The sequence below is a fragment of the Archocentrus centrarchus genome, chromosome 8 (assembly GCF_007364275.1).
Source record: "Archocentrus centrarchus isolate MPI-CPG fArcCen1 chromosome 8, fArcCen1, whole genome shotgun sequence".
Classification (NCBI taxonomy): Eukaryota; Metazoa; Chordata; class Actinopteri; order Cichliformes; family Cichlidae; genus Archocentrus; species Archocentrus centrarchus.
The window spans coordinates 23,112,966-23,138,587 of NC_044353.1; the positions used below are offsets into that span (position 1 = coordinate 23,112,966).

The 25,622-nt window shown below is 40.6% G+C and overlaps 6 protein-coding genes across 6 annotated transcripts; 3 read left to right on the plus strand and 3 right to left on the minus strand.

Moving 5' to 3' along the window:
- Positions 1-1,413: 1,413 nt before the first annotated feature.
- vac14 (vac14 homolog (S. cerevisiae)) lies at positions 1,414-4,854 on the minus strand. Its single transcript, XM_030735200.1, has one exon. It carries the CDS (start codon positions 4,688-4,690, stop codon positions 2,318-2,320), a length of 2,373 nt encoding a protein of 790 aa, XP_030591060.1. The 5' UTR covers positions 4,691-4,854; the 3' UTR covers positions 1,414-2,317.
- Positions 4,855-4,870: 16 nt separating this feature from the next.
- On the plus strand, positions 4,871-7,691 carry LOC115784119 (zinc finger protein 239-like). The gene is made up of 4 exons (XM_030735214.1): positions 4,871-5,327; positions 5,433-5,551; positions 6,203-6,308; positions 6,409-7,691. The coding sequence occupies exons 1-4, from the start codon at positions 5,051-5,053 to the stop codon at positions 7,302-7,304; spliced, it is 1,398 nt and encodes a 465-aa protein (XP_030591074.1). The 5' UTR covers positions 4,871-5,050; the 3' UTR covers positions 7,305-7,691.
- A 94-nt stretch (positions 7,692-7,785) lies between these two features.
- LOC115784125 (zinc finger protein 26-like) lies at positions 7,786-10,152 on the minus strand. Its single transcript, XM_030735226.1, has 4 exons — positions 9,804-10,152; positions 9,477-9,613; positions 9,263-9,368; positions 7,786-9,178 (listed from the first exon to the last, which is right to left on the minus strand). Exons 1-4 carry the CDS (start codon positions 10,066-10,068, stop codon positions 8,487-8,489), a joined length of 1,200 nt encoding a protein of 399 aa, XP_030591086.1. The 5' UTR covers positions 10,069-10,152; the 3' UTR covers positions 7,786-8,486.
- A 1,188-nt stretch (positions 10,153-11,340) lies between these two features.
- Positions 11,341-13,106, minus strand: LOC115784126 (zinc finger protein 629). Its single transcript, XM_030735227.1, has 4 exons — positions 12,663-13,106; positions 12,509-12,569; positions 12,327-12,420; positions 11,341-12,083 (listed from the first exon to the last, which is right to left on the minus strand). Exons 1-4 carry the CDS (start codon positions 12,956-12,958, stop codon positions 11,395-11,397), a joined length of 1,140 nt encoding a protein of 379 aa, XP_030591087.1. The 5' UTR covers positions 12,959-13,106; the 3' UTR covers positions 11,341-11,394.
- A 279-nt stretch (positions 13,107-13,385) lies between these two features.
- Positions 13,386-16,215, plus strand: pgls (6-phosphogluconolactonase). The gene is made up of 6 exons (XM_030735246.1): positions 13,386-13,489; positions 13,794-14,078; positions 14,185-14,292; positions 14,371-14,472; positions 15,156-15,296; positions 15,658-16,215. The coding sequence occupies exons 2-6, from the start codon at positions 13,815-13,817 to the stop codon at positions 15,802-15,804; spliced, it is 762 nt and encodes a 253-aa protein (XP_030591106.1). The 5' UTR covers positions 13,386-13,489; positions 13,794-13,814; the 3' UTR covers positions 15,805-16,215.
- Positions 16,216-17,806: 1,591 nt separating this feature from the next.
- On the plus strand, positions 17,807-25,287 carry colgalt1a (collagen beta(1-O)galactosyltransferase 1a). The gene is made up of 12 exons (XM_030735204.1): positions 17,807-18,154; positions 20,629-20,739; positions 20,832-20,949; positions 21,489-21,623; positions 21,722-21,926; positions 22,032-22,151; positions 22,325-22,401; positions 22,519-22,625; positions 22,739-22,871; positions 22,947-23,074; positions 23,208-23,414; positions 23,618-25,287. The coding sequence occupies exons 1-12, from the start codon at positions 17,931-17,933 to the stop codon at positions 23,883-23,885; spliced, it is 1,833 nt and encodes a 610-aa protein (XP_030591064.1). The 5' UTR covers positions 17,807-17,930; the 3' UTR covers positions 23,886-25,287.
- The last annotated feature ends 335 nt before the right edge of the window (positions 25,288-25,622 follow it).

Below are 25,622 nucleotides of genomic sequence, written 5' to 3' on the forward strand. Positions count from 1 at the left end.
TGGCACATACAGCACACAATCTCCAGATCAGATACACAGAGCAGTAAAAAAGCCACGTGCTTCACACGATTCGTGGGAAAGGCCAAACGTGTCTTTAAAGCAGAGAGGACACTTGCAGTTAGCAAGGCTTTTCCACGTGCATTGCAAGAGGAATCATCCATGCAGTACAGACAGGTTTTTCCAGGTAGTAAGATCTGCATCACTGCTGGACTTTTTATACCCTTGCAGCCAAAGAGAGCTGAAGAGCCTGGCTACAGGGTCTTTAGTTTCACCATAAATTAACACATATTAAAAGAAGGCTTCAAACTAGGGTAATGAAAATTGAAAGGATGCACATATTAAATGAAAATATCCCCCTTGTATATATGTGGTGGAGAAAAAAAAGCAATATGAGCCACAATGATTAAGTGAAAAGTGTTTTTAAGTGGCCCTGCAATATACTGGCAACCTGTTCAGGATGTACCCTACTTCTGGCTCTATGACAGCTGGGATAAGCTTCAGCCCCTCTGTAACCCTGAACAGGATAGATAGGATATTTTTAAGTGACTTTAATTAAAAAGTGCTGTTCTGCAGCCTTTAATTGAGATGCTGCCGGCTTTCAGTGAAGCACAAAGATCAGACAAAATTACTTTGGCCTCCAGTAACACAGGAATCTTGAAGTCATTTTTGACCAGGATATGTCCTTTAATGCACATATTAAACAAATATCTAGGACCATTTGTTTTGCATTTGCACATAAAATTAGAAACATTCTGTCTCAGAGTGATACTGAAAAGCTAATTAATACATGTATTACATCTAGGCTGGACTATTTTAATTCATTACTATCAGACTGGCCTAAAATCTCCCTGAAAAGCCTTCAGCTGATCCAAAATGCTGCAGCTAGAGTACTGACAGGGACTAGGAAGAGAGAGCATATTTTTCCCATGTTGGCTTCTCTTCATTGGTTCCCTGTTAAATCCAGAACTGAATTTAAAAATCCTTCTTTTTACATACAAGGCCTTGAATCATCAGGCCCCACCTCATCTTAAAGACTTCACAGTACTGTACCACCCCAATAGAGAACCTCGCTTTCAGATTGCTGGCTTACTTGTGGTTTCAATGGTATTTAAAAGTGGAACAGGAAGCAGAGCCTTCAGCTTTCAGGCCCCTCTTCTGTGGAACCAGCTCCCAGTCAAGATTCAGGAGACAGACACCCTCCTACTTTTAAGATTAGGCTTAAAATTTTCCTGGATCAGGTGACCCTGAACCATCCCTTAGTTACACTGCAATAGACCCAGGCTGCTGGGGGTTCCCATGATGTACTGAGTGTTTCTTCTTCACTCACCTCTTTTCACTCTCTGTGTTACACACACACACACACATACTAATTTTTGATATTATTTTATATTTTATTATTTTTAATCACATGGCTATAGTTTAATGTATGAATTTCGAGGGGAAAAAAATGAAATGTTTCTATTCACATGGTCCACTTTAATAATTTTCACATGGGAATGACAAAAGTGCAAAAAATAAGGCAAACATCAATAAGAAAACAGAATGAACACTGTACCAAAAAGCATAAGAAGGAAATGGAATTAAATGCTGAAGGTGTGTAAGTTATCTGATCATTTGAAACAGAGGGGTGCCCATACATGGGTCTACCCGCAACATATACCATTCATCAGTTCCTTCAAGTTTAACATCTCAGTTTAGCTCAGTCAACACCCAACAATTTCATTTCTTTTCTGCCTAAAGTCAGATTAAGGCCAACCTGAACACGAGCTCTAGTAGTGCTGCTAAACAGAATATATCATAAAAATGCATTAACTCATATGGAAATTGAATTACATAAGTGCACAATTTAACTCTGAGTAAATTATTCAGTTAAATGATTGTCAGTTTAACATGAAACATTGCAAATGTTTAATTTACCTTTAAAAGAAAAGTCGGCTGACAGGGTATGAAAGGAACTCAGAATATGGTCATATTGTGACCAGTATTAGATGACTGGTGAACAACTATGTACATTTTCCATACTAAATTTACACAGAACAAAGTAACTATTAATTTGCCTTGTTATAGTGAGACATGTATTAAATATGCATTCTGCTTAAAATCATAGACATATCAGAATTAATTTTTTTATCTTTTATCTTAACCCAGTGTTTTACTGTGTAACATTTATAACTGTACTTACTATTTATATACTATTTGGCTTCGGTAACACTTCTTATCTTCCCCAGTACAACCATATTGCTATTTCTCTGCTTGACATTTGTCTTACACTTTCTTCTCACTGCCTTCAATCAGAGGTCACTATGGCATAATAACTTCACATCAGCTTCCTGTCAGGGTGATCAGAGGCGCGTCCAGAACGCTGGTGTCGGACCTCAAGGTGTTTACTCTGGACACGGTCAAAATGCTGGAGCAGCTCGCTGTAATCCACCTGAGAATGAGAGGCACGTCTGGAAGCCACTTGCTGTTTAGAGTCCATATACTTGGATTCATCTACAGTCCTCATGAGCTCTGGGTTGGGGACACAACTCAGGCGATGGGAGAGGAGCTGAAAGGCCTGGCTCTGAGGCAGCAGCATCAGCAGACCATACAGTGCCTTTATCAGGTATGGGTTGTTCTCCACATCAAGGAGCTGCAGACGCAGGTATGTAAAAATGGGGCTTTCGATGAGCTGTACAAGCTTGTCAACCTCCATCAGAAAGTCAACCGTAACCTCCAGATTTCCAAACTTTTGGATCAGATCATAAGCATGCTTGTAGTTCTGTGTGAGGAAACAAAGTGAGACAGTGGCCACAGGGTTGTGGCACCAGGAACGATACAGGCAGCAAAACAAAGTACAGCTCTCCTGAGTGTGCAGTTCTTTCAGCTGGTTGCGCAACTCAAAGAGTTCAGCAGAGGTGAGCAGAATGGTGTTGAGTGTCTGAACCATAGTGGAGGCAAATTTAAGGTCCTCCTCCTTCAGCAAGATGTCAGCCATGGAGTGGAAGATATTCTCTGCATGAAGCAACAGACACAACTGTCTGATGATGAAAGCTCCTCTGTTCTCCAAAAGCTTTCTCTCCAGACTGAAACGCTTCAGCAGGTTGATCATGAACTTGTAAAAATAGGAATTCATGCTGGGAGTAGAGGGGGATGAGTCCACTGCCTTGGATCCTGTGCTGGGCTGCTGTCCAGGCTTCACACCCTCTGGCACCTTGAGCACCACCTTATTGTCAGTGCTGTCACAAGAGGAAGCTTGGTCTGTTTGGCCAGCAGGGGATGATGCTATCTCAGCTAAGACTTCCAGATCCTTTAGTATGACCTCATCTGACTCATCAGACAGGGTTTTTAGTAGCATGGGAAACAGACTGTCTGTGTGGCGGAACATTTTGCGTGGTGTCTTGATGTAGAGGTGATAAAGCCATTTAAGCACAGCTATGCGGGTCATCATTCCAGTGGAGGAGTCATGAAGGTGGCGATCCAACACCTGAACAATGCCATCCAGGTCCAGAGTTACTTGAGGCCTATCAGCAGTTGCTGGTGTGAAGAAACTAATATTACTGAAATCAGCAGACTCCTGAGATGCATTCAGCATATCATTGCTGTCTGTTTCCGTTTTGGGCTTGTCGTTTTCCTTGGATGGTGACTCTGTGCTTCCACGTCTTTCTTCCTCCTCTTCTTCATCATCTTCAGGAGTCACCAGTTTCATTAGACTGTGATTACAAGCACTGGCTGCTTCTTTTGTATTCTTCTTTCTGTCATCATAGGAAAGGCAAGGCAGAACTGCAGTCAGGATGCCAGAAGAGTATGGAAGCATCACTCTGCCTGCTAGCTGGATGAACTCCCTCATCCATGTCATAGCTGTCAGCTGGATCAGATCATTTGTGAGTTTGGTCTCATCGGCAGCCTGGCAGTGGATGACCAGTATGTTGGCCATCTCAGCAAATTTCACAGTGGAGGGAGTCTTCTTAATCTCCTTTAGAAACTCTCCCAGCACAACCTCACACATCTTTCGAATCTCTTTGCTATTGTCTCCCATGATCTGGAAGAGCCCATCCAGGATCTCAGGGAGATAGTCTAACAGGTGGATGTCTGGCACAGACTCCAGAACATGAATCCAAGAAATTATAAACTGCCTGGCATACTGATTATTGGAATAGATTCTCTCTCTTAACAGTGGAACAAATGCCACTAAGTCAAAACTGTTGCTTTCAGTGACTATGTCTTTCAGTAGTCTATCCAGGAGTTCAGATCCACTTTTTACATTTGGGTCAGGATCTGCTGCAAGTTTACTCAGACCATCAAAAAGCAGGTTGAAGTGGGGAAGCACAGCTCCCCTGGCTACTTTGACTATGTTATAGAGGGCCTCACAAGCATAGTAGCGCAAACGACTGTCTGAGTCATTGAAGCACGTGAGTACAGGCTCAATGAGCTCCTTCAGATACAGACCCGAATCTTTTCCGAGGGCGATGGAGCAAGCTGCCCGTCCAATGAGACCCCCCTTCCGGCTGTGAGGGTGCTGTGAGAGGGCAAACTCCGAGGCTAAAATCTGGATCACATGCCTGATTTGAGTGGCGTTGTTCTGAGCCACAAACTCCCGCACCAGCTTCTCAATCTCTAGAGCTGCGACTTTCCTCTTTTCGTACAGTTTATCATTCAGCGCCCGGACGATGTTGGGCGTCAACGGCGAAAAGTCTTTCTCTGTGTTCATATTCGCGGCTGCGGTTGTCCCGGATCCGGTCTGCTCAAATCTACGATGATGCGCGAGAAAACGTGTTGTATTTATGTCAATTTAGTGAAGGAAAAGACAGCAGTTTCTGCTTTCATTTGCAAAACCAGGAAGCGTACTAATACAGCGCAGCTGACCGGTTACATCCACCGGAAATACGTCACAGTTGCAACATTTATTTGGGTCCCGCTTTGTGTGTGTACCGTTACCTCAAATTAGCTTGATTAGCTACGCGTCCAGCCAATGAGCGTTTTCATTTTCTTTGGTTGCTAACGACTTCGCGCGTTGAATTTTAAGCATACTTTCTTAAAGCTGTTTTTGTCGTAGCCACCATCAGCAGCGATGGCGAGCCGCCGCTCTTTTCACTCGCAGCTCTCGTCCATCATGGAGACGATGGCCAAGTCTGCCCTGAGCCAGGTCTGCAAACTGGTGGATGAAGACTCGGCTGAGCTGCGGCAGGAACTGTCTCGGCTCCTGTTTGCAAATTCAGCCCTGGCAGAGAAAGTAAACAGCCTAGAGTGCGAGCTGACTATAGTGAGAAGCGACGCTCCTAGTTTGTGTAAAAGTTATCGCAGCGTGGGTGTGCAAACTGTGTGCTTCAGAGATGAGGAGGCTGCTGGTAGCTGAATTTCTTAGCAAACGCAGATCTGATTTGGTGAACACCGTCGCTCTTGTATTTCATTGGGTGTTTGTGTCATGCTTTTATTGTTTGACTTTTCTTTAGTGCCTGGACCTCCCACCATAGAGGGGATCTTTGGAAAAGACTGGTGCATGAATCTGTGGAAAGACAGAGACCCGTACAGTCTGCAGAGATACACAGATTCACCACAGTCTCCTGATAAGGTGAGAGCAAAATCGGGAGTGAAGTATTTGATGTTTTCATGGTTATGATCAATTAATAACTGTGTTTGTAGACACACAGATAATACATGGATTTAAATATACAATAATGATCACCAGAGCACACAAGACTGTCTTCACATTGTTGCAATATGAAATTCTGTTTACGCATACTGAAAAAAAAAAAGATATTTTAATAATAAAATGTAAACAGAGTAATGGTAAAATGTAAAAGTATTACCAGTACAATTGGAATCATACTGGAACATTTATATTATTAAACAAAATCAAAACACATGCATTTCTGCCAGTGTTTTCTAGAGAGGACTGTAAAACACCTTTTAGTAAAAGGGCAGTCAGATATTTCTTGCTAAGCAGGGCGTACCTGTGCAAAAGTCCTGAACCCTCATAGTTACATGATTAACTGAACTGCTCTTGTTAATTAATGTGCATTGCCCCTTTTAAAAAAAAAACAAACATAAGCATTTAGATATATCACATTAAAGGCTGCATCTAATATTTTCTTTTTTTTTTCTTTTTGCTTATCAATAAGTAAACTTCATCCTTAGTTAGAACTGATAAAGCGGAGCCATTACAAAACATGTTGCTGTATGAAACTACAATTTAAGACAGGATTTTTTTTCTGTTTTGTAGTCTGTTACAGAAATAGCCGACCAAATAACTATGACTGAGATCAAAGAAGAGGACTATGAAGGGGATGCTGCCAGTAGCTGCCAGCAGGAAACACTCAACACAGAAGGTAAGTTATGGAAGAAGAACATACCCAGGGGATTACACCCTCCAGATGTAGCAGCTTTAGAAGCTTTTTGATTGTTTGAATTTTTGCTTTCATGCAACAGAACATGAAGACAGCATGGCTGAGGAAGTGGAGCAACTTTCAGTTGATTACATGTTCGATGGCAGCTCTTGCAGCCTATCCTTTGATCAGGATGGAGAACAGGTTGTGTCTACAGATGGTCTTGAAGAACCACCTGTGCAGATGGTATCCATCAGTGATACAGAAGAAGCTTTCAGCACTCATATCATTCCAATCGAGGAGGATGATGATGATGAGGAGGAGGATGATGATGTTCAGTTTGTTCAAGAAAGTCAGCAGAAGCCAACAATAAACACTGCAATTGGTCCCAGCCATGACGAGCAGGAAACAATGCCAGAAGACAGTACAGAAAAAAACTCTGCTCTGGAGAAAGATTCACACAATGACTTTAATGTTCTTAATGTAGAAACTTCCAGAGATCAAAACAGAGAGCGATTTACTTGTCAAATATGTAACAGGACATTCTTTCACAAGGGTACTCTAACACACCACATGAAGTCACACAAGTCAAACTTTTGCAGCATCTGTAAGCAACATTTTCCTCACAGAAACAAGTTAAACTCACACAGCTGCCTGCCTCCAGTTCCCTCTCACAGAGTCACTAAGTCATGCGAGTTGTGTGGGAAGAGCTTTGCCAATCCATCGGCTCTGAGGATTCACTATGTTGTCCACACAGGAGAGAAACCCCACAGGTGCAGCTTATGTGGGAAAGGGTTTACCCAGAAAGGTAATCTGAAGTGTCATCTGCGCATCCATACAGGGGAGAGACCATTTCGCTGTGTTAAATGTGGGAAGACCTTCACACAGAAGGTGAACCTCAACCATCATTTAATGGCACATATAAATCGAGAGGTTGTAGGAGAGAGGCCCATAGCTAGGAGACATGTTAAGAACATGATCGCAGAAATCCGTCAGTAACAAACTGAAGTGCAGGATCAGCAACTTATTAACTTTGATGCCTCTTGTACTGTACTGCATCTTGTACTTTAGCATAAAGGTAGTTAATGTCATGTCTATGACATGTAGTCTGTAGTGTTGTGCTTAAAAAAATCTTGTGTGGGGAAAATATTTTAGTAGTTCAGTGTTTTGTCTTTACAATAAAATTCAAATGTTCACACTGTGATATAATTTCTTACATTTAATTTCTCCTTTTGAATTTTTTTTGGGTCTAAAACTGAAGTTGGACTTATCAGTTTGTGTCTTTTCATATTCTACTTGAATGAACCAAGTATGTGTAACAAGACGTTGTGAAGGACATGCAGATGTGAGTACAAAGGGGAGAAGTATGGAGCCTTTCTTTCTTTGGTAAGGATAATTCACTGAGCTGGGTCAGCATAGACCATTCAGGGTAAATATTACAGGAACATTTGTGCTAAATCTCTGTTTAGGCATTAAGACAGTTCAACACAATAAAAATATTTATTGCAAACAGTAACACTATTTAAACTTGACCAGTTTTTGCAACTTATTCAAATATATGACCAACACATTTTTTTAATACCAATAAATTCTTTTTCAAAGAAACAAGCATCCACACTGCCTAAAAATTAGTCAAGGCATATGTGAAATATAAAACATGACACAAACTGATTTACTCCATTTCTACTTTGATTTGAAGAGGTAGTTTGACGGTTTATGCTACATGTGTGCAAATCAAAGAGAACCTGTTTAAAGTAATTCTTTTGGCACCATCTTAGACAAGCCTTTTGTGGTCTGAAACATGAGGTATGTCGACATGTTATACATGCATGGATGAAAAGGCAGTGAATTTTTTTTTTTTTTTGTTGGATTTTTTTTGCAATGGATTAGAAATTATGTCTCATCTCTGATATTTCCTTAAGCATGATGTGAAATGTCTTGAGGACTGCGACCAGTCAAACTGAATCCCAACAGTCCATTAAAAAAAGGGACATATTTTCCATACTGTTGTTGGCTGTTGCTGAATTTGCCTTTGTAGCAAAGCTAAAGGCATGCCAAATAATGAGCAGTAATGATACCCATATGGGTACTAAAGTTGGCTTTGTAATAGAGTGAGTATTATGTAATAGAATACAATATATATATATATATATATATTTTTTTTTTAATCCATGTTGAGGTTTAAATAGACATGTTGGCAGATGAGCCACCGTGTGTGGCACTGAGAGCACTTCTGTCAAAAGCTTCTGGTTTGACTGGCAAATTGAAACACCGGTGGTGATTTAAACCATACTTGTATGCGTAACATTTCCCACAGTCCACACAGCTATAAGGCTTTACACCCGTGTGTGTCCGGATATGAATATTCAAAGAGCTTTTCTGAGAAAAACTTTTTCCACAATCTGGACAGCTGTACGGTTTTTCACCTGAGTGTACACGTTGGTGCAGTTTCAGGTATGTCTTCTGTGCAAACCTCTTTCCACACACTGAGCAGCTGAAGGGCTTCTCACCTGAGTGTCGCCTAATGTGGACTTTCAGGCTGCTTAAATAGTTGAATATTTTTCCACAAAATAAACACTCAAATCGTTTGGTTGGCTTCACCGTTTTTTCCTGAAGGGTGAGTTCTTTGGTTGCACTCATGTGGATACTGTTCGTATAGTCTGAGTATTCTGTGGCAACTGAAGGAGGATTTGTGTTGTCAACCAGCGCACTCATCGTTGCATCGTCTATTAACTTGTCCATAATTGTTGGCTGTGTGCGTTGATGTATTTCACTGTCAGACGTCATGGAGAAGTTGTTCAACTCCCCAGAGTGAATTTGCAGATCATCAACTGATCTTTGAAGCATGCTGTCCTCTTCAAACATCCCAACAACTGTCAAAAAAAAAAAGATAAATACTGTAAAAACACTCAGGATTATAATGACTTGTGTTTGGTTTCTTTTTAATATGCACCTACTTTTTCTGTTATCTGTGAGCCTCCTCTGCTGTCCAATGGGATAATCATCATATGTCTCCTCCTTGACAAAAATTAGATCAGGTTCTCTTTCCATCATATTGACTCCCTACCAACAAAAAAGTGACAAGCAGGTATGAATGCAACACTCACTCAGTAAGCTCGCTACATGATAGAAATGCAAAAAGTAAACCAAGATTGTAAGCAATTCACCAACCGGTGCTCCCATGCTGGTCGTAGCAGCAATCTCCACTGGTTCTCTTCTTTGAGAGGGCAGCTTCTCTTCTCTCCACAGGTCCATGCACCAGTCTTTCCCAAAAACTCCATCGATGGCTGGAGCAGATTGATGTTGTTCTGGAAGAAGACAGACACGTAAAATTGGGACTTATTACAGAATGATGATCACCAGTACACACAGCATTAACGCAGCTGAGATGATATGCGATAGAGCTACTCAGTCTACTGTAACGCTAGCTTCATACTATAAATATCATGCAGGATGTGGAAGCCCCCTTGTATGCATCAGTCTGCACCGATTTCTTACCTGCAGGATACCGGCGGCTGACGCTGTTGTTGACATGTTCAGGGTACGTCTGTGCCTCCCTCGCTGCTCTCAGCTGGACCTCCAGTGAGTAACACCTCTTCTTCAGCGCCTCATTCTCCGTCTTGTGCAGAGATATCTCGGTGTGAAGGACGGAGGAGCACTCGTCAGCCAGATTGCCTATTTCGACCAGAGCCGCCTTTGTTAGCTTGTCCAGAATCGTGGCCAGCTGCGTCCGAAAACTGCGGTTTGCGGTGTCGCACATCATTTCGTCAGAGAAGCTCGGTATTTGGAAATACTGACAGGATTCCCGACGTAGCAACGCAGCTCCTTTAATCAAATCTGAAATGTACAGCTGTGCCGCAAGGGATTGTGGGAACACGCTTTGCCCCCCCCAAGCAGCTAAAGACAGCACACGCTGCAAAAATAAACACGACTTTAAAATACGTTTTCAACAGATACCGATGTTTTATGTGCTTATTATATCTGCATATGTGATAATAAAGGCATTTCTTCAAAAACAGACCCCCCCTGCCAACCTCTGCACTGCACAGTCCATGTAATCAGCAACTCTTCACTGGCAACTGACAGCTGTGAATTTATATACTGCGAGCAAAGTCTAAACAAATACATTTATATTTTAGTTTTATTCTTACAGTGTCTCTGCTTGTTTATAGTGTATAGTTCAGTGCCATGTTTAGCGTGTCACTTAAAATTTGCAGCACAACTTTCTTGCCAACACAATAAATATTGATATGAATTTCAACATATTATTACTATGTATAAATATTGATTCATTTATAATGTGGTTATTACAATTAACAGTACCAACTGAGACAATTGTATTAATAGAGCTTTTTAAACCACTCTACTGGAATTCCTGCCCTCTAGTGGTAACAATGATGAACTTTCGCATCCTTAATTTTGTATTTACAAAGATTAATATATAAATCTAATTTTTGTTGTTGAGTGCCTTGATAATATAGGTGGGAAGCACAGTGATGCAGTGGTTAGCACTGTTTCCTCTCAGCAAGAAGGTCCTGGGTTGCACTGGTTAGCTGGGGACCTTCTGTGTGACGTTTGTATGTTCACCCTGTGCCTGTGGGGATTCCTTCCACGTACTCTGGCTTCCTCACAGTCCAAAGACATGCATGGGTTAGATTAAGTGGTTGTCTGGTTATCTGTGCAATAGACTGGTGACTTGTCCAGGGAATGCCACACCTTTTCTATGACAGCTGGGATAGGCTACCAGAGAAACAGAAAACCTTTTGTGTGTGTGTGTGTGTGTGTATAATTAAAATAAATAAACACATCATGACATAAGATGTTCTCAGTGGTGTAGGGAACTTGCTTTTCTGTTGAACAGGTCACAAAATTCAGTTATAATTCAAGCAATGTATTTGGCTTGGAGACTTACTTATGTTTTTCCTGACTTAAAAATGTAGTTCAGAGTAAAGATTTATTCAGAAAACACAGTAAATGCATAAAAAATTTGAAATCATTTGAAAAGCAACTGACCAGAACTCAATACTGGAGCAAAGTTAACTTTATTTTTCAGGAAAAAGAGAAGTTACATATGGTGGTGGTTTGTGTTTTAAGTGGTTCCATTTACAAATGTTCCACTAAATGTTGGTGCACTGGATTCACTTCCATATACGTTTAAAGTAGGATCTAGATGTACTGCAAGATGTTTTTTGAGATTACAGTTCTTTGTAAAGCCCTTGCCACATTTGATACAAACAAAGGGTTTTTCTCCAGTGTGTGTGCGCTGATGCATATCGAGCGTGCATTTCTGAATAAAACCCTTTCCACAAACAGGACAACGATACGGCTTCTCCCCTGTGTGCGTGCGCTGGTGTGTGTACAGGTGTCCTTTTTGTGCATATCGCTTTCCACACAGCGTGCATCTGAACGGCTTCTCCCCAGTATGGCTTCTCTGGTGTATTTCAAGCTGACTAAAGCATCTGAAGCTCTTGCCACACTGCAAGCAGCCAAACCTCTTAGCAACTGAGTTCCTCAAGTTGTGAAGCTTCATATTCCTGAGCACACTTAAGCTTTGGGAGGTTATATTTTGAGCCAAGCTTTTCCCAACTTCTAGGGTTGTGTCTGCAGGTGTAAGCTGTGGATTCCAGTGTGTTTCCCTCCTCGTCGTTTCACTGAGAGATGAGTGGGAGCTCAGAGTCACAAAGCTATCAGTAAACAGAGGCTGCTGGTGGTCTGTTATGGGTTTGGGATGCTGCATCACATTTGGACTCTTCTGGGTGTCTGTGACTGTTTCTCTTCCTGTTGAAAGCAGATGTACATATGAAAATTCAATTTTATTTTTATAAAAATGACCTTGATGATAACAGATTTCACAATTATGATAAATCAGTCCAACTGCAATGAGCATGAAGGTACTCTAGGTAATTCAAAGTCCTTTTAATGGCACAAAAACCTATTGTCCTGGCTTATGATTTGTGCATGTATTTTACATACTGCTGTGCAACCTAAAATAATAAATAAATGTATAGTCACTGTTCTTACGGGTCCCGTCTTGTTCAGTGTTTCCACTGTCCACCTCAGATGGCTCTTCTTTCACCACTATCAGTTCTGGCTGCTCTTTGGGTGGGTTTGGAAGCTAATAAGAAAAAGGCACCTGTTACAAACACTGGACCCAGAACAACAGGCTATGATAACATAATAATGTATGGTCACTGCAGACTTACTTCTGTTTCACCTTGATGCAAACTGCCTGTCTCAGTAGAGAAACTTTCCCACAGGCTTTCACTAGGATGCAAAAACATTAAGAATAAACACACGATGCCAGGAGACGACAGCAAGCGCCTAAACGCCATACTACACAAGAATCAACAAGCCTACCTTTTAACTGAAGGTCTTGTCGTTTCATGCTCCAATACTCCGTTTTCCAAACCGTACCTTGTAACTAAGCACGCTTCTGTCGCATCCTGCCTACCCCCCTGTGCGATATAAAGCAATTTCTCCATCAGCTGCAGTTTCTCTGTAAGCGAGGCGATTTCGTTTCGCCCGCGAGTTATCTCTATCTTCAGCATCTTCGACTCAATCTCCACCAGTTTGCTTATTTCCATTACAGCTGTTTTGGATAACGCATCCATGATGGAGACGAGCTGTGTCTGGAAAGAGAAGACTGTCGACATGATTTTGTTTTTGGTTTTTTTCCTGTGACACAGCAGATGCACGCGAATGAGTTGTTGCTGTCACGAGGTCTCAATGGTCACTGTAAAAATGTTGCAATGTAACGCAGGAGAAGAGCTGTGTACGTATGCCTCCGAGATGCGCGTGAGTGTCGCTCCAAAACTCGAATGGGCTCAAGTAGGTGCAGTGTTGCCACCTGTCGGTTGGGAGGAAACATTGCAGTCATACACAAAACTAGAAAATCAGCTTTAATATTGACAAATATTCCTCGTTTGACATCGGCATCGGGGCTAGGCGTTGTTCTCTAAAAATTCCCAAAACCTCCGCGGTTATTTGCTCATTAGAACTTTGTTTACTTTTTAAAAACAATAGTTGTTGTTGGGGACTACATTAACCACAATGCAGCGCGGTATCAGCCAGAATGTAATTGGCGGGTGAAAACTCGCTTCAGGAAGTAGTGCGCTGAATTACATTTACCCATTTGCCGACTCAAAATACTCATGATAATCTGCTGTTGAGACTGCAACTACAAGGTAAAGTAATTTCGCTAGAGTTAAAGATTGGCATGCGAGTCTAATTGGTTTAAGATGTCAGGAAATAATCACTGCTTCTTCCTCCTGACAGGTGCTCTTGCATTAACCTGTTGTGGTTAGTAGCTCTTCTTTTTGAACAGTGTAATCACAAGAGGAGCCAATTAAGTTTTTTTTTAAGCCAATTAAAATTAAATATATAAACGACTATGTAAATAATATTTACAGAGATATCGTGGTGACTTGCAAAACTGTTTGGTAACTGACTTCCTTACATGTTGCTCAATTTTTTTTTCTCTCTTGTCAGTCCTTCTCACACAGCGCTGTCATGGCTGGAAGAAGAGTCCTGGTCTTCCCCTCCTCAGCTGAGCTCGGTCCAGTGTTGGCCCACCTGGTGACTTCACGGGCTGAGAAGGCCATCAGCTCTCATAGCAGGTTCACTCTGGGTCTCTCTGGAGGAAGCCTTGTGTCCATGCTTAGCAAAGAGCTGCTCGCCCTGTCAGAGCTAGACTGCAGCAAGTGGGTTGTTGGTTTCTGCGACGAGCGACTGGTTTCCTTTGATGATCCAGAGAGCACCTACGGACTGTACAAGGTTTCTGTGGATTCCTGTTTGTTTGTTGGCTTGTGTTGTGTTAACATAAATGTATCTTGTTCTGTTACGTTTGGATAAACTGCAAAACCTTTCTTCTTTTTTACAGAGTCAGTTGTTTTCCAAGATCAACATCCCTGATAGTGGGATCTTAACGATTGACTGTTCTCTGCCAGTGAGCGAGTGTGCTGAGGATTATACACGTAAACTGAAAGAGGTACATATCAATCAAAGGCTTTCAGATTTTAGTATCTGCAGAATTTTTAACACATTATTTTGCTGCTAAAACACACAGGCTTTCCCAGGTGATGACATCCCTGTGTTTGACCTATTGCTGCTGGGTATGGGGCCTGATGGACACACTTGTTCTCTCTTCCCAGACCATCCTCTTCTGGAGGTGAGGGGCACTGCTTTAGTGAACAGTCGTCTTCTACAATAGACATCTGTTGAATTCTTATAAAACAGAGTGAGTGCAGACACAAAATTACAGCTTTTTTGGGAAGGAATGATTCATCCATTCGTCTATGATCCTATAAATTCTGTGCTCGGATGTGCTCTTAGTCATTAAAATGCAAGAGATTGGGGAATTTTGTAGTTATTTTGTATAAAAGGCCTATCAAACACATTATTTGACCTAACTCTGGCACAGCATTTGCGGAGGCATGTCTGAGTTTGCTTTTAGATGTGGTTTCCTAATTAGCTAGTCTAAAAGAACAATGTCTCAGCATTTTTAAAGTCACTCCCTTGACAGTGCATGGATAATCATTGGGTTTTATGATGGCAAAGCTTGGATTTTATGGTCTTCACTGTCATCCCTCATTAGATGTGTGAGAAAATCTGCTTCATGTTACATTATCCACTTTCCCAGACAGGGATTAAACTTAGAGTTCAACTAAAATAAAAAATTTAAATGAATATTTCCAGTGGAAAAATGAATGATTTTAGCTTAATTCATGTCTGAGAATCTGAGTCTTCATGTTTGATAGTTTGTATGAAAATGTACGCGTTGGTTGTGGTTCTCACATTGTCACTTTTTGGTGCAGTGATTAATGATTGCCTTTGGGTGTACCCCATATTCAGGAAACCAAGAAGATTGTGGCTCCTATCAGCGACTCTCCCAAACCACCACCACAACGTGTAACTATGACTTTCCCAGTGGTGAACTCTGCACGTTGTGTGGCTTTTGTATCAACTGGAGGAAGCAAAGCGCCAGTTTTGAAGGTAACACTTTGGGGCATTTACTGAACATGCACATTTCGAATTCTTAACACCCTACTATTTCCGTAACACAATAAATAAACGTTGACTAGGTTGATACACATGTGACAAAAATGAGACACAATAAGAAACGAGGGTCATTCGGTTAAGTCGAATGGTCTGGGGAAATGCTGATAGAACTAAAAATAAGCCAAATATATGAATATAAGCACAGATTACTGCTTTTATTCATTTACAACTGACAAAGAATTTTTTAGATAGCAGTACCTGTATAACCCACTAGCCCATCATAAATACAGTTCATACTACTTAGTTTTGTAATAGTGTTATTGTAACACATGAATCTTTTCCTTGTTATCCGCAGGAAGTGCTGGAGGGTAGAGAAGGTTCAGCATTTCCAGCAGCACGAGTTGTACCAACCAAGGGCGAGCTGTTCTGGTTTATTGATGACCCGGCAGCTGCCTCCTTAACTATCCAGGTAGAGAGGCTTGGCTCAGGAGCCAAACTGTAGAGCTGTCTGCCTAATGAAGGCTGGAATTCAGCATTATGTTAAGACCTCAATGAAGAGTCCGGAAAATAGTACAGAACATTCCTAAATAGGTGAGGTAGTCAGTTGAGTTTACAGGTATGATCACACAAAAATTAAGCACCCTGTAGTAACACAGCACTTACTGGATGTTTGTGTGTGTGTGTGTGTGTGGCTGGCTGTGGGGGCAGTACTGCTGAGGTACCTTTATTAAAGTTTAAACTCTTCTTCCATTCAAAATGCATGTTGCTTATCATTCCCTGTGCATAATAATCCATCTGCAGACAATAGAAATTTCATTCAGTTGTTCAGCAATATATTCAAGTGTGATGTAGAAGCTTTTGATTAAAAGACATCTGAGTAAACTTTTATATAATAAAGCTGTCTTTTTCTTTCTTTTGGACATGTTTTTTTTTAAGCATTTCAAAACATGGCTGGAGGGATATCAACATTTGGATTTTCTTGACTGTATGAATGTTTAATGAAAAAGTCAATTAATCTGACCAAGATATTATATCAATTTATTGTAATCATCTGTAAAACAACAAATTAAGTTATAAACCTGCAGTACTGTTGAAAAGGTCTTGAACCACCCCTCATTTCTTTAAATTTGCAAAGATTTATTGAAACATACAAATATAAGTTAAAATATAGTATTTAAGGCAAAAACAGAGTTTGTACAATTCTAAAGAGCTTGAAAGTCAGTATTTGGTATGACCACCTAAGATCCCCAACAACACTGGCTGAAATGCAGCCCCAGACCATGGCAGAGCCTCCACCATGTTTTACAGATAGCTGTCGACACTCACTGTTGCACCTTTCTCCTGACGACAGCCTCTGTACTGTTAACAATTTGAACCAAAAATTTTTAATTTGTATTTCACTTTGTGAGACCTGTTGATGGTAATTTTTTTTTTTTTTTTTTAGTCCAGTTCTTGTGTAATGTGGCATACCTCAGCCTAAGATTAAGACCCCCTCTCCAGCCTGTGAAAATTTGTGGGTTGGGCAAAGAGGTGGTAACAAAATATACGTTTACAACTAGATTGAATACAGATGAGCTATACAAATTTCTTTTTGTTAAGAAAACTAAGGTCTCTTGACATCTGCAGTAAAATGCTAAAGATGTTCTATCAGTCTGTGGTGGCAAGTGTGCTGTTCTAGTCAGCAGCCTGCTGGGGTGGCAGCATCAGAAACAAGGATGCAAGGAGACGGGACAAACTAGTGAGGAAAGCTGGCTCTGTAATCGGAGCCAGACTGGACATGCTGGGGGAGATGGTGAAAAAATGCACACTCAAGACTTTAGAAGCCATCCTGGTCAGCTCTGATCACCCACTTTATAACATCTTTATGGTACATGGTTGTGAAATGGAGAGATACAGAAAATCATTTGTACCCACAGCCATCAGGCTTTTCAATTTTCATTCACATATGAATTTCCCTCTGGGATCAATAAAGTTACTCTTATTCTCTGTAGATAGTTTTTTAGCCCTGCCACTTCTTCTGTCTAAAGATACAATAAAAATTCTTTGCTAAGTTGTCTATTATGTATCAAATGGTTTAACAAACAAAAAAAAAAACATTCTACTGAAAATGTTCAAGTACAAGGACTGGACCGAAAATGTGTGAAAAAGGAAACAATGTTGGGATGTGTTCTTAGTTCTCCAGGCTTTCTGAAGCCTGGAGAACTATTGCTGAAGACCACTTTGAAACATTACATTAAAGTCTGTCTCCTTGGAAGCAAAATATAATATATATAATATGAGTGCTGGCCCAAGACCTTTGCACAGTACTGTATAACATACAGTACTGTATTTGGAACCTGGGTGCTGCTTATCAAGCATCCACAAGCAATTAAAAATGAAAACGTAAATTGTGCATTTGTCCTTTGTGTTTATTGTGCTGCGGGGCCTGCATTAAACCATCCCCTTTAACGTCTAAGCAAACCCCACCCCTCTAGAGCTCAACCTCACACTGCTTTTGCATCAGGGGCTGCTGCACAGACTTTGCCTGTCTGTGATGACGGCACAAAGTGAAGAGACAATTTTCTATAGCTCATCACGGGCCACAATCAACCTATAAATTATTATTATATTACACAATTTGTTGTCGCAATGCGCCGCCTCGCTGGCCTCACCGCCGCCCTGCTCCTCCTGCTCCTGTCCTGCTGCAGTCCTGTCCGGGGGTATTTTGCGGAGGAGCGCTGGAACCCCGAATCTCCGCTCCTCGCTCCCCGGGTTCTTCTTGCCCTCATTTGCAGAAACTCCGAACACTCCTTGCCGTATTTCCTGGGTACTATTGAGCGCCTCAACTACCCCAAGGACCGTATGGCACTATGGTAAGTTGTTATTGGGAAATGTTAGATGTTGCAGGCTGTTAAACAGCTAAAAGTGAAACTAATTCCAGTTTTTGTCATAGGTCTCTTACTGAAAAATATCCAAAGAAGAATACTTTTCTGATTGATTAATGAAGGGGAAGAAAAGGGGTGGACCCGCAGAGATTGACGGGATAACAAAATGGCTTTGAAAACTAAGCGAAGTTGTGTTGCGCAGAGTTCATTACGGATTAAAAAGAAAGAAAGAAATGTCGGAAAAAACTCAACAAGCATAATTACAGGAACGAACGAAAGGAGAACTCAAACAACGAGCATAAAAAGGAGTAGGCAGTATTTTTTAAAGTCAGAGGTGGGGCCAGAAGCGAGCACATCTGTTCATTAGAGTAGTCGTGTATTGTATTGATCTGTATACGTGGAGGGGAGGGAACGACTCAGCTTTGACCACGAGGGGAGCTGTATGAGCTCACAAAACCTACCAACGTGAGTCTGCTGTACAAGCATGCATACGGGTGATACATTAAAGTAAATCCCAACATAAAGTGTTTGAGCAGACTGTTCTCCCATAGGGATGTTTCGTCTTAAGATAACGGTGCTGAGGCAGAACAATGAATTCATTTGTAGTAACATATTATAGCCACCGGATCCCTTCACCCCCTCACAGGGTTCAAAGTTTTCCCTTTGTCACCCATCTTTAGCTTTAAGCTTATTCCATTTTCTATGTACCCATGCCCATATCTTGTACTCTTCCTGACTGCTAGTTAATCTTTTATTCCCCTCTGTTATCCTGTAATAAATCAGTTACATTTTACAGACCGGAGATCTCATCTGACAAAACAATTGTCCCTATTTGTGAAAGTTTTTCTGACATTATTATATGTGAAACAGACCACCTAATAAGGACATTCTGCCCAGTTCATCTATTATAATCCTTTACAATTGAATGCTGAGGGAAAAAAGCTGACACGGTACAGTTTGATCATTAAGCTTCTTCTACATAAAGGCCACCCTTACATATTGACTCTGCATGATAAATGATTATGAAGACTTAAACCCAGTTCTCAGCAGTTTTAATGGTTGACATATGTTTCTCTGACATATGGTTGACATATGAAACATATGTTTCTATTGACCACATTTTAGACCTAACATCTTTGCACCCTCTGGCCTAAATGATGATTTTTCCAAGCTCATTTTCTAGTACTTATGCAAACTCATGTTATAAGCAATTTAGTCATCTGTCAGTCAAGCTCAGGCAAAATAAGTAGGTGAAGGAAAGATGTTTCTTACCATATACCTAATGAACATGCTCCAACAGCCCACCCGCACTTGTACCCTCAGTGCTAAGCTTTGAATGACTACCTGAAGGGCTCAGAGAGGTGTGGTCTTCATTCACTATCCTGACGAACAAGTTTCACCTCATCAAGGAGCTTTATATAAGAGAGTGTGTTAAATTCCTTTTTTGTTTAGTAGTGTGCAAACTCTTCTGGAAATATATTGCCGGTAAGAACAGTCTTGTTTGACACACGAGAAATTACATCTGTAAAAAGCAAACAACTGCGTGATGTTTATATAAACACATACATGTTGTATACATTTAGCTGGAGCCTTTTGCAGCTGTAATTGAAATCTTTGGTGTGTTATGCCTGCATTTCTACTCCACTACAGAAACGATTGCTGAGATGGAAGTGGCAAAATGGAAGTAGGGCAAAACTATGTTCTTTAATAAACATTTGTTTTATCTGAGCACAAAAACTAAAAACTTTGTAATTTAGATTGTGGGGAACTGGAAGGATGGGGTAATGAAAAAAAAATACTTCAGCAAGGAGCTGCAGTGTTTACACAGATCCATGGGGACTTTTCATCAGAATCTTTTCTAGTACTAATCCAGTGCCAGAATGCAAGCACAGCTGGCTGTAGAGAGGTGTGTTGTAGCAGCAAATACTTTTGGCCTACATGTCCAAGAAATGAAGGCTGCTGGAATTTGTGCTGTTCTGTAGTATCATTTCTTGGCTTTTCAGATTTAGATCAAACATGCAAGCAGTCTAACTTGGGTTCATTTGCCTCACACACAGCCTTAGTCAGTTTAAAGGAGTTCCTTCCTTGTCTGTTGCTACAGATGTTTCACTTCTGCAATGTTGTTTCTGTTCTGTTAATATTTCCTTTATACACACCTTCTTGATGTTGACCTAAAGTGTTTTTTTTTTTTTTTCTTTTTTAGGGGAGTTGTTTACTTTTGTGCATTTTGTGATGCTGGTGTCACTTACACTTCCCACAGTTTGTATATAATGCCTTTACAAAAAGTGAACACAGGACTATTGTTATTTGATTCTTGGTTTTGTCCTTCCCTCATGTCTCAACATGAACACAATCTGGCACCAGGCCTTTTTTCAACCACTGTTACAGTTTTCCTCTTTTTATCTAGGTTGTTGATGAATACACTTCTTTCTGAGCATTTACATTTCTTTGTATATTGACAGGGTAGCAACAGATCATAACGAGGACAACACCACAACCATTCTGCGTGACTGGCTTGTAAAGGTACAGAACCTTTACCATTATGTGGAGTGGAGGCCAAAAGAGGAACCCAGGTTTGTTATTTTAAAGATGAAATTACATAGTGCTCAAAGAGCTCACAAAGCCCACGATATCAGTTTAATTAACATTTAAATGTCTTGTGTAGAAATTATGACGATGAGGAAGGTCCAAAACACTGGACAGATCCCCGTTACGAGCATGTTATGAAGCTTCGGCAAGCAGCGCTGGAGTCTGCTCGTGAGATGTGGGCAGACTTCTTTATGGTGGGTAAACAAAACTACTCTTTACAGTTACAAAAAGAAAGAGAAGAACGCTCAAAATGTTTATTATAAGCACTGAGCCACGCTGTTTTTAACATTCAATAATTAAAGCATAAGAAAAAGTACAGAATTGAATCCAAAACGCCACCAAAACTGTAATTTAAGAGGGATACAGACTGTTAAAACTTTATCCAGTTATGTTTCTTATGGTTAAAGTTCATCTTTCAGTCTAGTTCATCTGGACACGTGAATCTTAAATGCACATTTCTATTTGTATTCCCCAGCCCAGCCCACATTGTCTAGATTCAGCAGGGTATAATTCTGAACTGGAGTTCATCCAAAATTGCAATAATTTGTGCTCTTAATTTTACATCAGAACTTTCTCTCTTAAAAACAGAATTGTGGTCAGGGATCACTCAGTTTTGTTGCCTCATTTAACCGACATGAGTTGTTAAGCACTTCTTCTCAAGAAGTTAGTGTATGGTTTCCTCTGCATACACCTTGACTCTTCACAATCCCTTTTTCTTATGTGCCTTGTGTAGCTAGCAGATTGTGACAACCTTCTCATCAATTCCAATGTCCTCTGGGAGCTCATGAAACAGAATAAGACCATCATTGCTCCCATGCTTGAATCTCGTGCAGCCTACTCAAACTTTTGGTGTGGAATGACTTCCCAGGTACTGTCATGATCACTGAGAATACTTGCTTGTGTATGTCAGATGTTTTAAAAATGCTCTAAACTGCTATAAACTGCTAACCAACTCTCATTGTCCAGGGTTACTATAAGAGGACCCCTGCCTACATACCCATTAGGAAGCAGGCACGGAAGGGCTGTTTTGCTGTTCCTATGGTGCACTCCACATTCCTAATAGACCTCAGGAAAGAGGCCTCCAGGCAGCTGGCCTTTCACCCACCACACCCGGACTACAGCTGGGCTTTTGATGACATTATTGTGTTTGCATTCTCTGCTCGGATGGCAGGTATTTTGACAATTTCTAGCTGAAATCCTAAATATTTGTCAGTGAACCTTTTACCCTAGATAATGTAGCTCCAGATTAAGTTTTTCTGTCCTGTATTCTCTGTAGAGGTTCAAATGTTTGTATGTAACAAGGAGACCTATGGATACTTCCCTGTGCCACTACGCTCCCACAATACTTTGCAAGATGAAGTGGACAGCTTCTTACACACCATGTTAGAAGTTAATGGTGAGTGGCCTGCATTCTGGCTTAGAGCTGTACTTTTGAAACCCACTCACACTTTTCCACTGGCTTTAAGTCTTAATCTGCTTTCTGCTGCTTTATCTAATAATAACTTTCAGCATGAGTTTCTATATATCATTTATACCATTTCTGCATCCATCTTCCCTCTGACTATGTAGTACGAAATCCCCCGGTGATGCCGTCCAAATACATAAGTGTTCCTAGAAAACAACCTGACAAAATGGGCTTTGATGAGGTAAGAAGTGATGTGAAGATGGAAACTGCAAAAATGGCCAACTATCCATTTCTGTGCTGAAATCCTCCCCCTGCTGTTGAAATCTGTAATTACACTGACTGGCTCCACTTTGTGTAGGTGTTCATGATAAACTTGCAGAGGCGGAGTGACCGCAGAGAGCGTATGCTGAGGGCATTATACCAGCAGGAGATTGCTTCTAAGGTTGTTAATGCTGTAGATGGAAAGTAAGCGAACTCTGTCACCAGATGCTTTTCACTTATTTACTATTTAGTAACCACAGCTCCTTTCCGCTTCTTATTATCATTTTGTCACAATTCTACTTCTCTCTCTATTTCAGAGCAATGAATGTGAGTGAAGTTCATACTATGGGCATCCATATGCTTCCTGGATACAGTGACCCTTATCATGGTCGTCCACTGACAAAGGGGGAGCTGGGATGCTTTCTTTCCCACTATAACATCTGGAAAGAGGTAAACCAAGAAGCCAAGTATTTGAACATTTGCAAACCAGACAGATGGGTGACTTAATGATGTCTCTGGCCTTAGATTGTGGAACGAGGTCTGCACACATCTTTAGTGATAGAAGATGATTTGCGCTTTGAGGTCTTCTTCAAACGTCGCTTGATGAATTTAATGAATGAGGTGGAGCATGAAGGTCTAGATTGGGATCTCATGTAAGTTTTTACTTCTGTCTTAATGATATATTTTACTCATTGGTACAGAGTTTGCAAATTCTTATAAGCATTCCTTTCTCTCTTTGTGCGTGTGTGTGTGTTTTTTGTTGTTGCTGTTTTTCTTTTCTTTTAGTTATATTGGTCGAAAGAGAATGCAAGTGGATCACCCGGAGAAAGCAGTGCCGAATATACATAACTTAGTGGAGGCAGACTATTCATATTGGACACTAGGATATATGATATCGCTACAGGGTGCACAGAAGCTTTTAAAAGCAGAACCACTGAAGAGGATTTTGCCAGTGGATGAGTTTCTTCCTATCATGTACAATAAACACCCTGTGTAAGTATTAACCCCAACTAGCCACAGAATATTGTGTGAAGATTGATGAGAACTAAAACTGAATCCATGTTACAATGAGTTTGAAACATAACAAAATACTAAAAAAAAAAAAAAAAATTCTAAAGGCTTTCTTACTGCACTGCACTTCTGCTCAGGAGTCTTATCTTTTTTTTTTTTTTCCCTTGACCTTTCCTCTTCCCCAGATCTGATTATATGGAACAGTTTGAAACCAGGGACCTGCTGGCATTTTCCGCAGAGCCTCTCCTTGTGTATCCAACCCACTATACAGGCGACCCAGGATACATCAGTGACACTGAGACCTCCACTGTGTGGGACAATGACAAGATCCGTACAGACTGGGACAGAGCACGTTCAGGGAAAAGTCATGAGCAGGCTGAAATCAGCACAGAGGCCCAGAACTCAGATGTGCTTCAGTCCCCTTTGGACAGTACAGCACGGGATGAGCTATGAGAGAAAGGGACCAAGAGCCTTGGAAAAATGTAAAGGTCCATAAAACACACCACCTTGGTTTGTAATCATGTTCCATCTTTGACAGTTTTGATTTTTGCATCATAGCAGGGATGTGGTATCAAAAAAAATATAGAACAATTTAATTTATCAGAAGTGACAAGTTATAAAGGGACCATGTATGTCATGTTTTCTATCGTGGTCAGTTTTTAACTTTATAAAAGGCACTAGACTTGCCATTTGGAATGGCATTTGCAGTACCCACCTCCTGTCTGTCATACAGAAATAAAAATGTGTACTGATAAAGAATTAAACTGGACTGTTGCATTTCAGTGACACTAATTTGACATTAGACTGTGAAATGTGTTTTTGTCAAGGCTACAAATGAACTTGGCTACAACAACACTGACTCCACGCCACAGAGCAAAATTAAGGTGTTTTAAATCAGCCTATGCAAAAAGTTGGAATTGGCAGTACTGTAGAGACTTATGGCAAAATTCTATCAAAGTGACAAAATTCAGAATCATAGATTTGCAGGAATACTGAGGCAAATATAACACAAGTGCATTTTGTTGCTCATTTTGTGTTTTATTTTTTATTTTGTTTTGTCCTGCATGTTTGTTCTGCAGACTACTCTGGTAATTCCACAAACCACCTTATGATGCATACATGAGACGAACCACCCTACAAAGTATAACTCTAAAAGGGTTATACCACTGGCCCACATCCGAATGCACATCAGCCTCTTCACTACCTCTCTTCCACAGATGCGGTGCTGGTACCAGTCCAAGTTCTGCTTTGGTTTCTTGTGAGAAAGAGCACACATTTAGATAATTTTGGGAACCAAACCTTACATATCCTTACGTAGCTTATGATTATGTAGCGTTATGTAGTGAATTTAGGGTATTTTCCATGTGAATAAAATTAGTGCACCCAGGCTGGCCACTGTGGGCTGCATATATGAATAACCTGTGAATTTTTTGTGGCAGCCCTTCTCATTACCACTGATGTCCATTGTTCTAATTTTGGGACCATCAGTTTTGTGGTGGTGTGAATGCGTTTGTCTTTTTTTTTTTTTTTTTGGTGGAACTCCGTGAAACTGGTTCTAGATTAAGCACCAGCACTGCATTGGTGGAAAAGGGCTACACATTGAACTGATCTGAGATGGAACTGCAAACTGAATGTTGAACACTTTGAGTTGGGTAGTCTTGAATTGTCTTATCATAAGAGAAGTGCGGATCGTTGTGCTTCTAACAGTATACTCATTGTGCCATGGTTTCCCTCATCATATGCACAGATTACTGGAGAAGCTGATTTCTATGGAGTACTGATGGGAGCTATTCACTCACTAATTGTGCACAAAAATGTTAATGGTACTGGTGCCAACAAAAAATAAAATGTTTTATTTTTAAGACTTCTGTCATTATATGCATATTATTATATTGGTGTAACCAATTTTCTTAATTAATGTTCACTGTGTAAATATTAGTTATGACATGTTCATTGTAAGTAATGAAATGTTGTATGTGGCATGGTGTGGTATGATTTACTGTAGCCTATGACACAGTAGCATTTTCTCATCATTGACACATTGTGTCCTCTGACCTGCATGCAGATTGGCTCATTTACATCTAATGCATTGTAGTCACTGAAAAACACATGGCGTACACTAGCTGCTAACTTCTAAGTTGATTATTTTTTGGTTTCCTTGAAGATGTTGCTCAACTGACTTTCTGATCT

Excerpts from the sequence above, each read along its gene's own strand:
- LOC115784125 (XM_030735226.1), bottom strand. The coding sequence starts at position 10,068 with ATGATGTGCGACACCGCAAACCGCAGTTTTCGGACGCAGCTGGCCACG. Across the intron at positions 9,369-9,476 it reads CGACCAGCATGGGAGCACCG|GGAGTCAATATGATGGAAAG; the intron begins GTTGGTGAATTG and ends TTTTGTTGGTAG. Across the intron at positions 9,179-9,262 it reads GCTCACAGATAACAGAAAAA|TTGTTGGGATGTTTGAAGAG; the intron begins GTAGGTGCATAT and ends TTTTTTTGACAG.
- pgls (XM_030735246.1), top strand. The coding sequence starts at position 13,815 with ATGGCTGGAAGAAGAGTCCTGGTCTTCCCCTCCTCAGCTGAGCTCGGT. Across the intron at positions 14,473-15,155 it reads CAGACCATCCTCTTCTGGAG|GAAACCAAGAAGATTGTGGC; the intron begins GTGAGGGGCACT and ends CCCCATATTCAG. Across the intron at positions 15,297-15,657 it reads GCAAAGCGCCAGTTTTGAAG|GAAGTGCTGGAGGGTAGAGA; the intron begins GTAACACTTTGG and ends TGTTATCCGCAG.
- LOC115784119 (XM_030735214.1), top strand. The coding sequence starts at position 5,051 with ATGGCGAGCCGCCGCTCTTTTCACTCGCAGCTCTCGTCCATCATGGAG. Across the intron at positions 5,552-6,202 it reads CACCACAGTCTCCTGATAAG|TCTGTTACAGAAATAGCCGA; the intron begins GTGAGAGCAAAA and ends TCTGTTTTGTAG. Across the intron at positions 6,309-6,408 it reads GGAAACACTCAACACAGAAG|AACATGAAGACAGCATGGCT; the intron begins GTAAGTTATGGA and ends TTCATGCAACAG.
- LOC115784126 (XM_030735227.1), bottom strand. The coding sequence starts at position 12,958 with ATGTCGACAGTCTTCTCTTTCCAGACACAGCTCGTCTCCATCATGGAT. Across the intron at positions 12,421-12,508 it reads TGCATCAAGGTGAAACAGAA|CTTCCAAACCCACCCAAAGA; the intron begins GTAAGTCTGCAG and ends TTTTCTTATTAG. Across the intron at positions 12,084-12,326 it reads CACTGAACAAGACGGGACCC|GAAGAGAAACAGTCACAGAC; the intron begins GTAAGAACAGTG and ends TGCTTTCAACAG.
- colgalt1a (XM_030735204.1), top strand. The coding sequence starts at position 17,931 with ATGCGCCGCCTCGCTGGCCTCACCGCCGCCCTGCTCCTCCTGCTCCTG. Across the intron at positions 22,152-22,324 it reads CACCATGTTAGAAGTTAATG|TACGAAATCCCCCGGTGATG; the intron begins GTGAGTGGCCTG and ends CTGACTATGTAG. Across the intron at positions 22,872-22,946 it reads ACTATAACATCTGGAAAGAG|ATTGTGGAACGAGGTCTGCA; the intron begins GTAAACCAAGAA and ends CTCTGGCCTTAG.
- vac14 (XM_030735200.1), bottom strand. The coding sequence starts at position 4,690 with ATGAACACAGAGAAAGACTTTTCGCCGTTGACGCCCAACATCGTCCGG.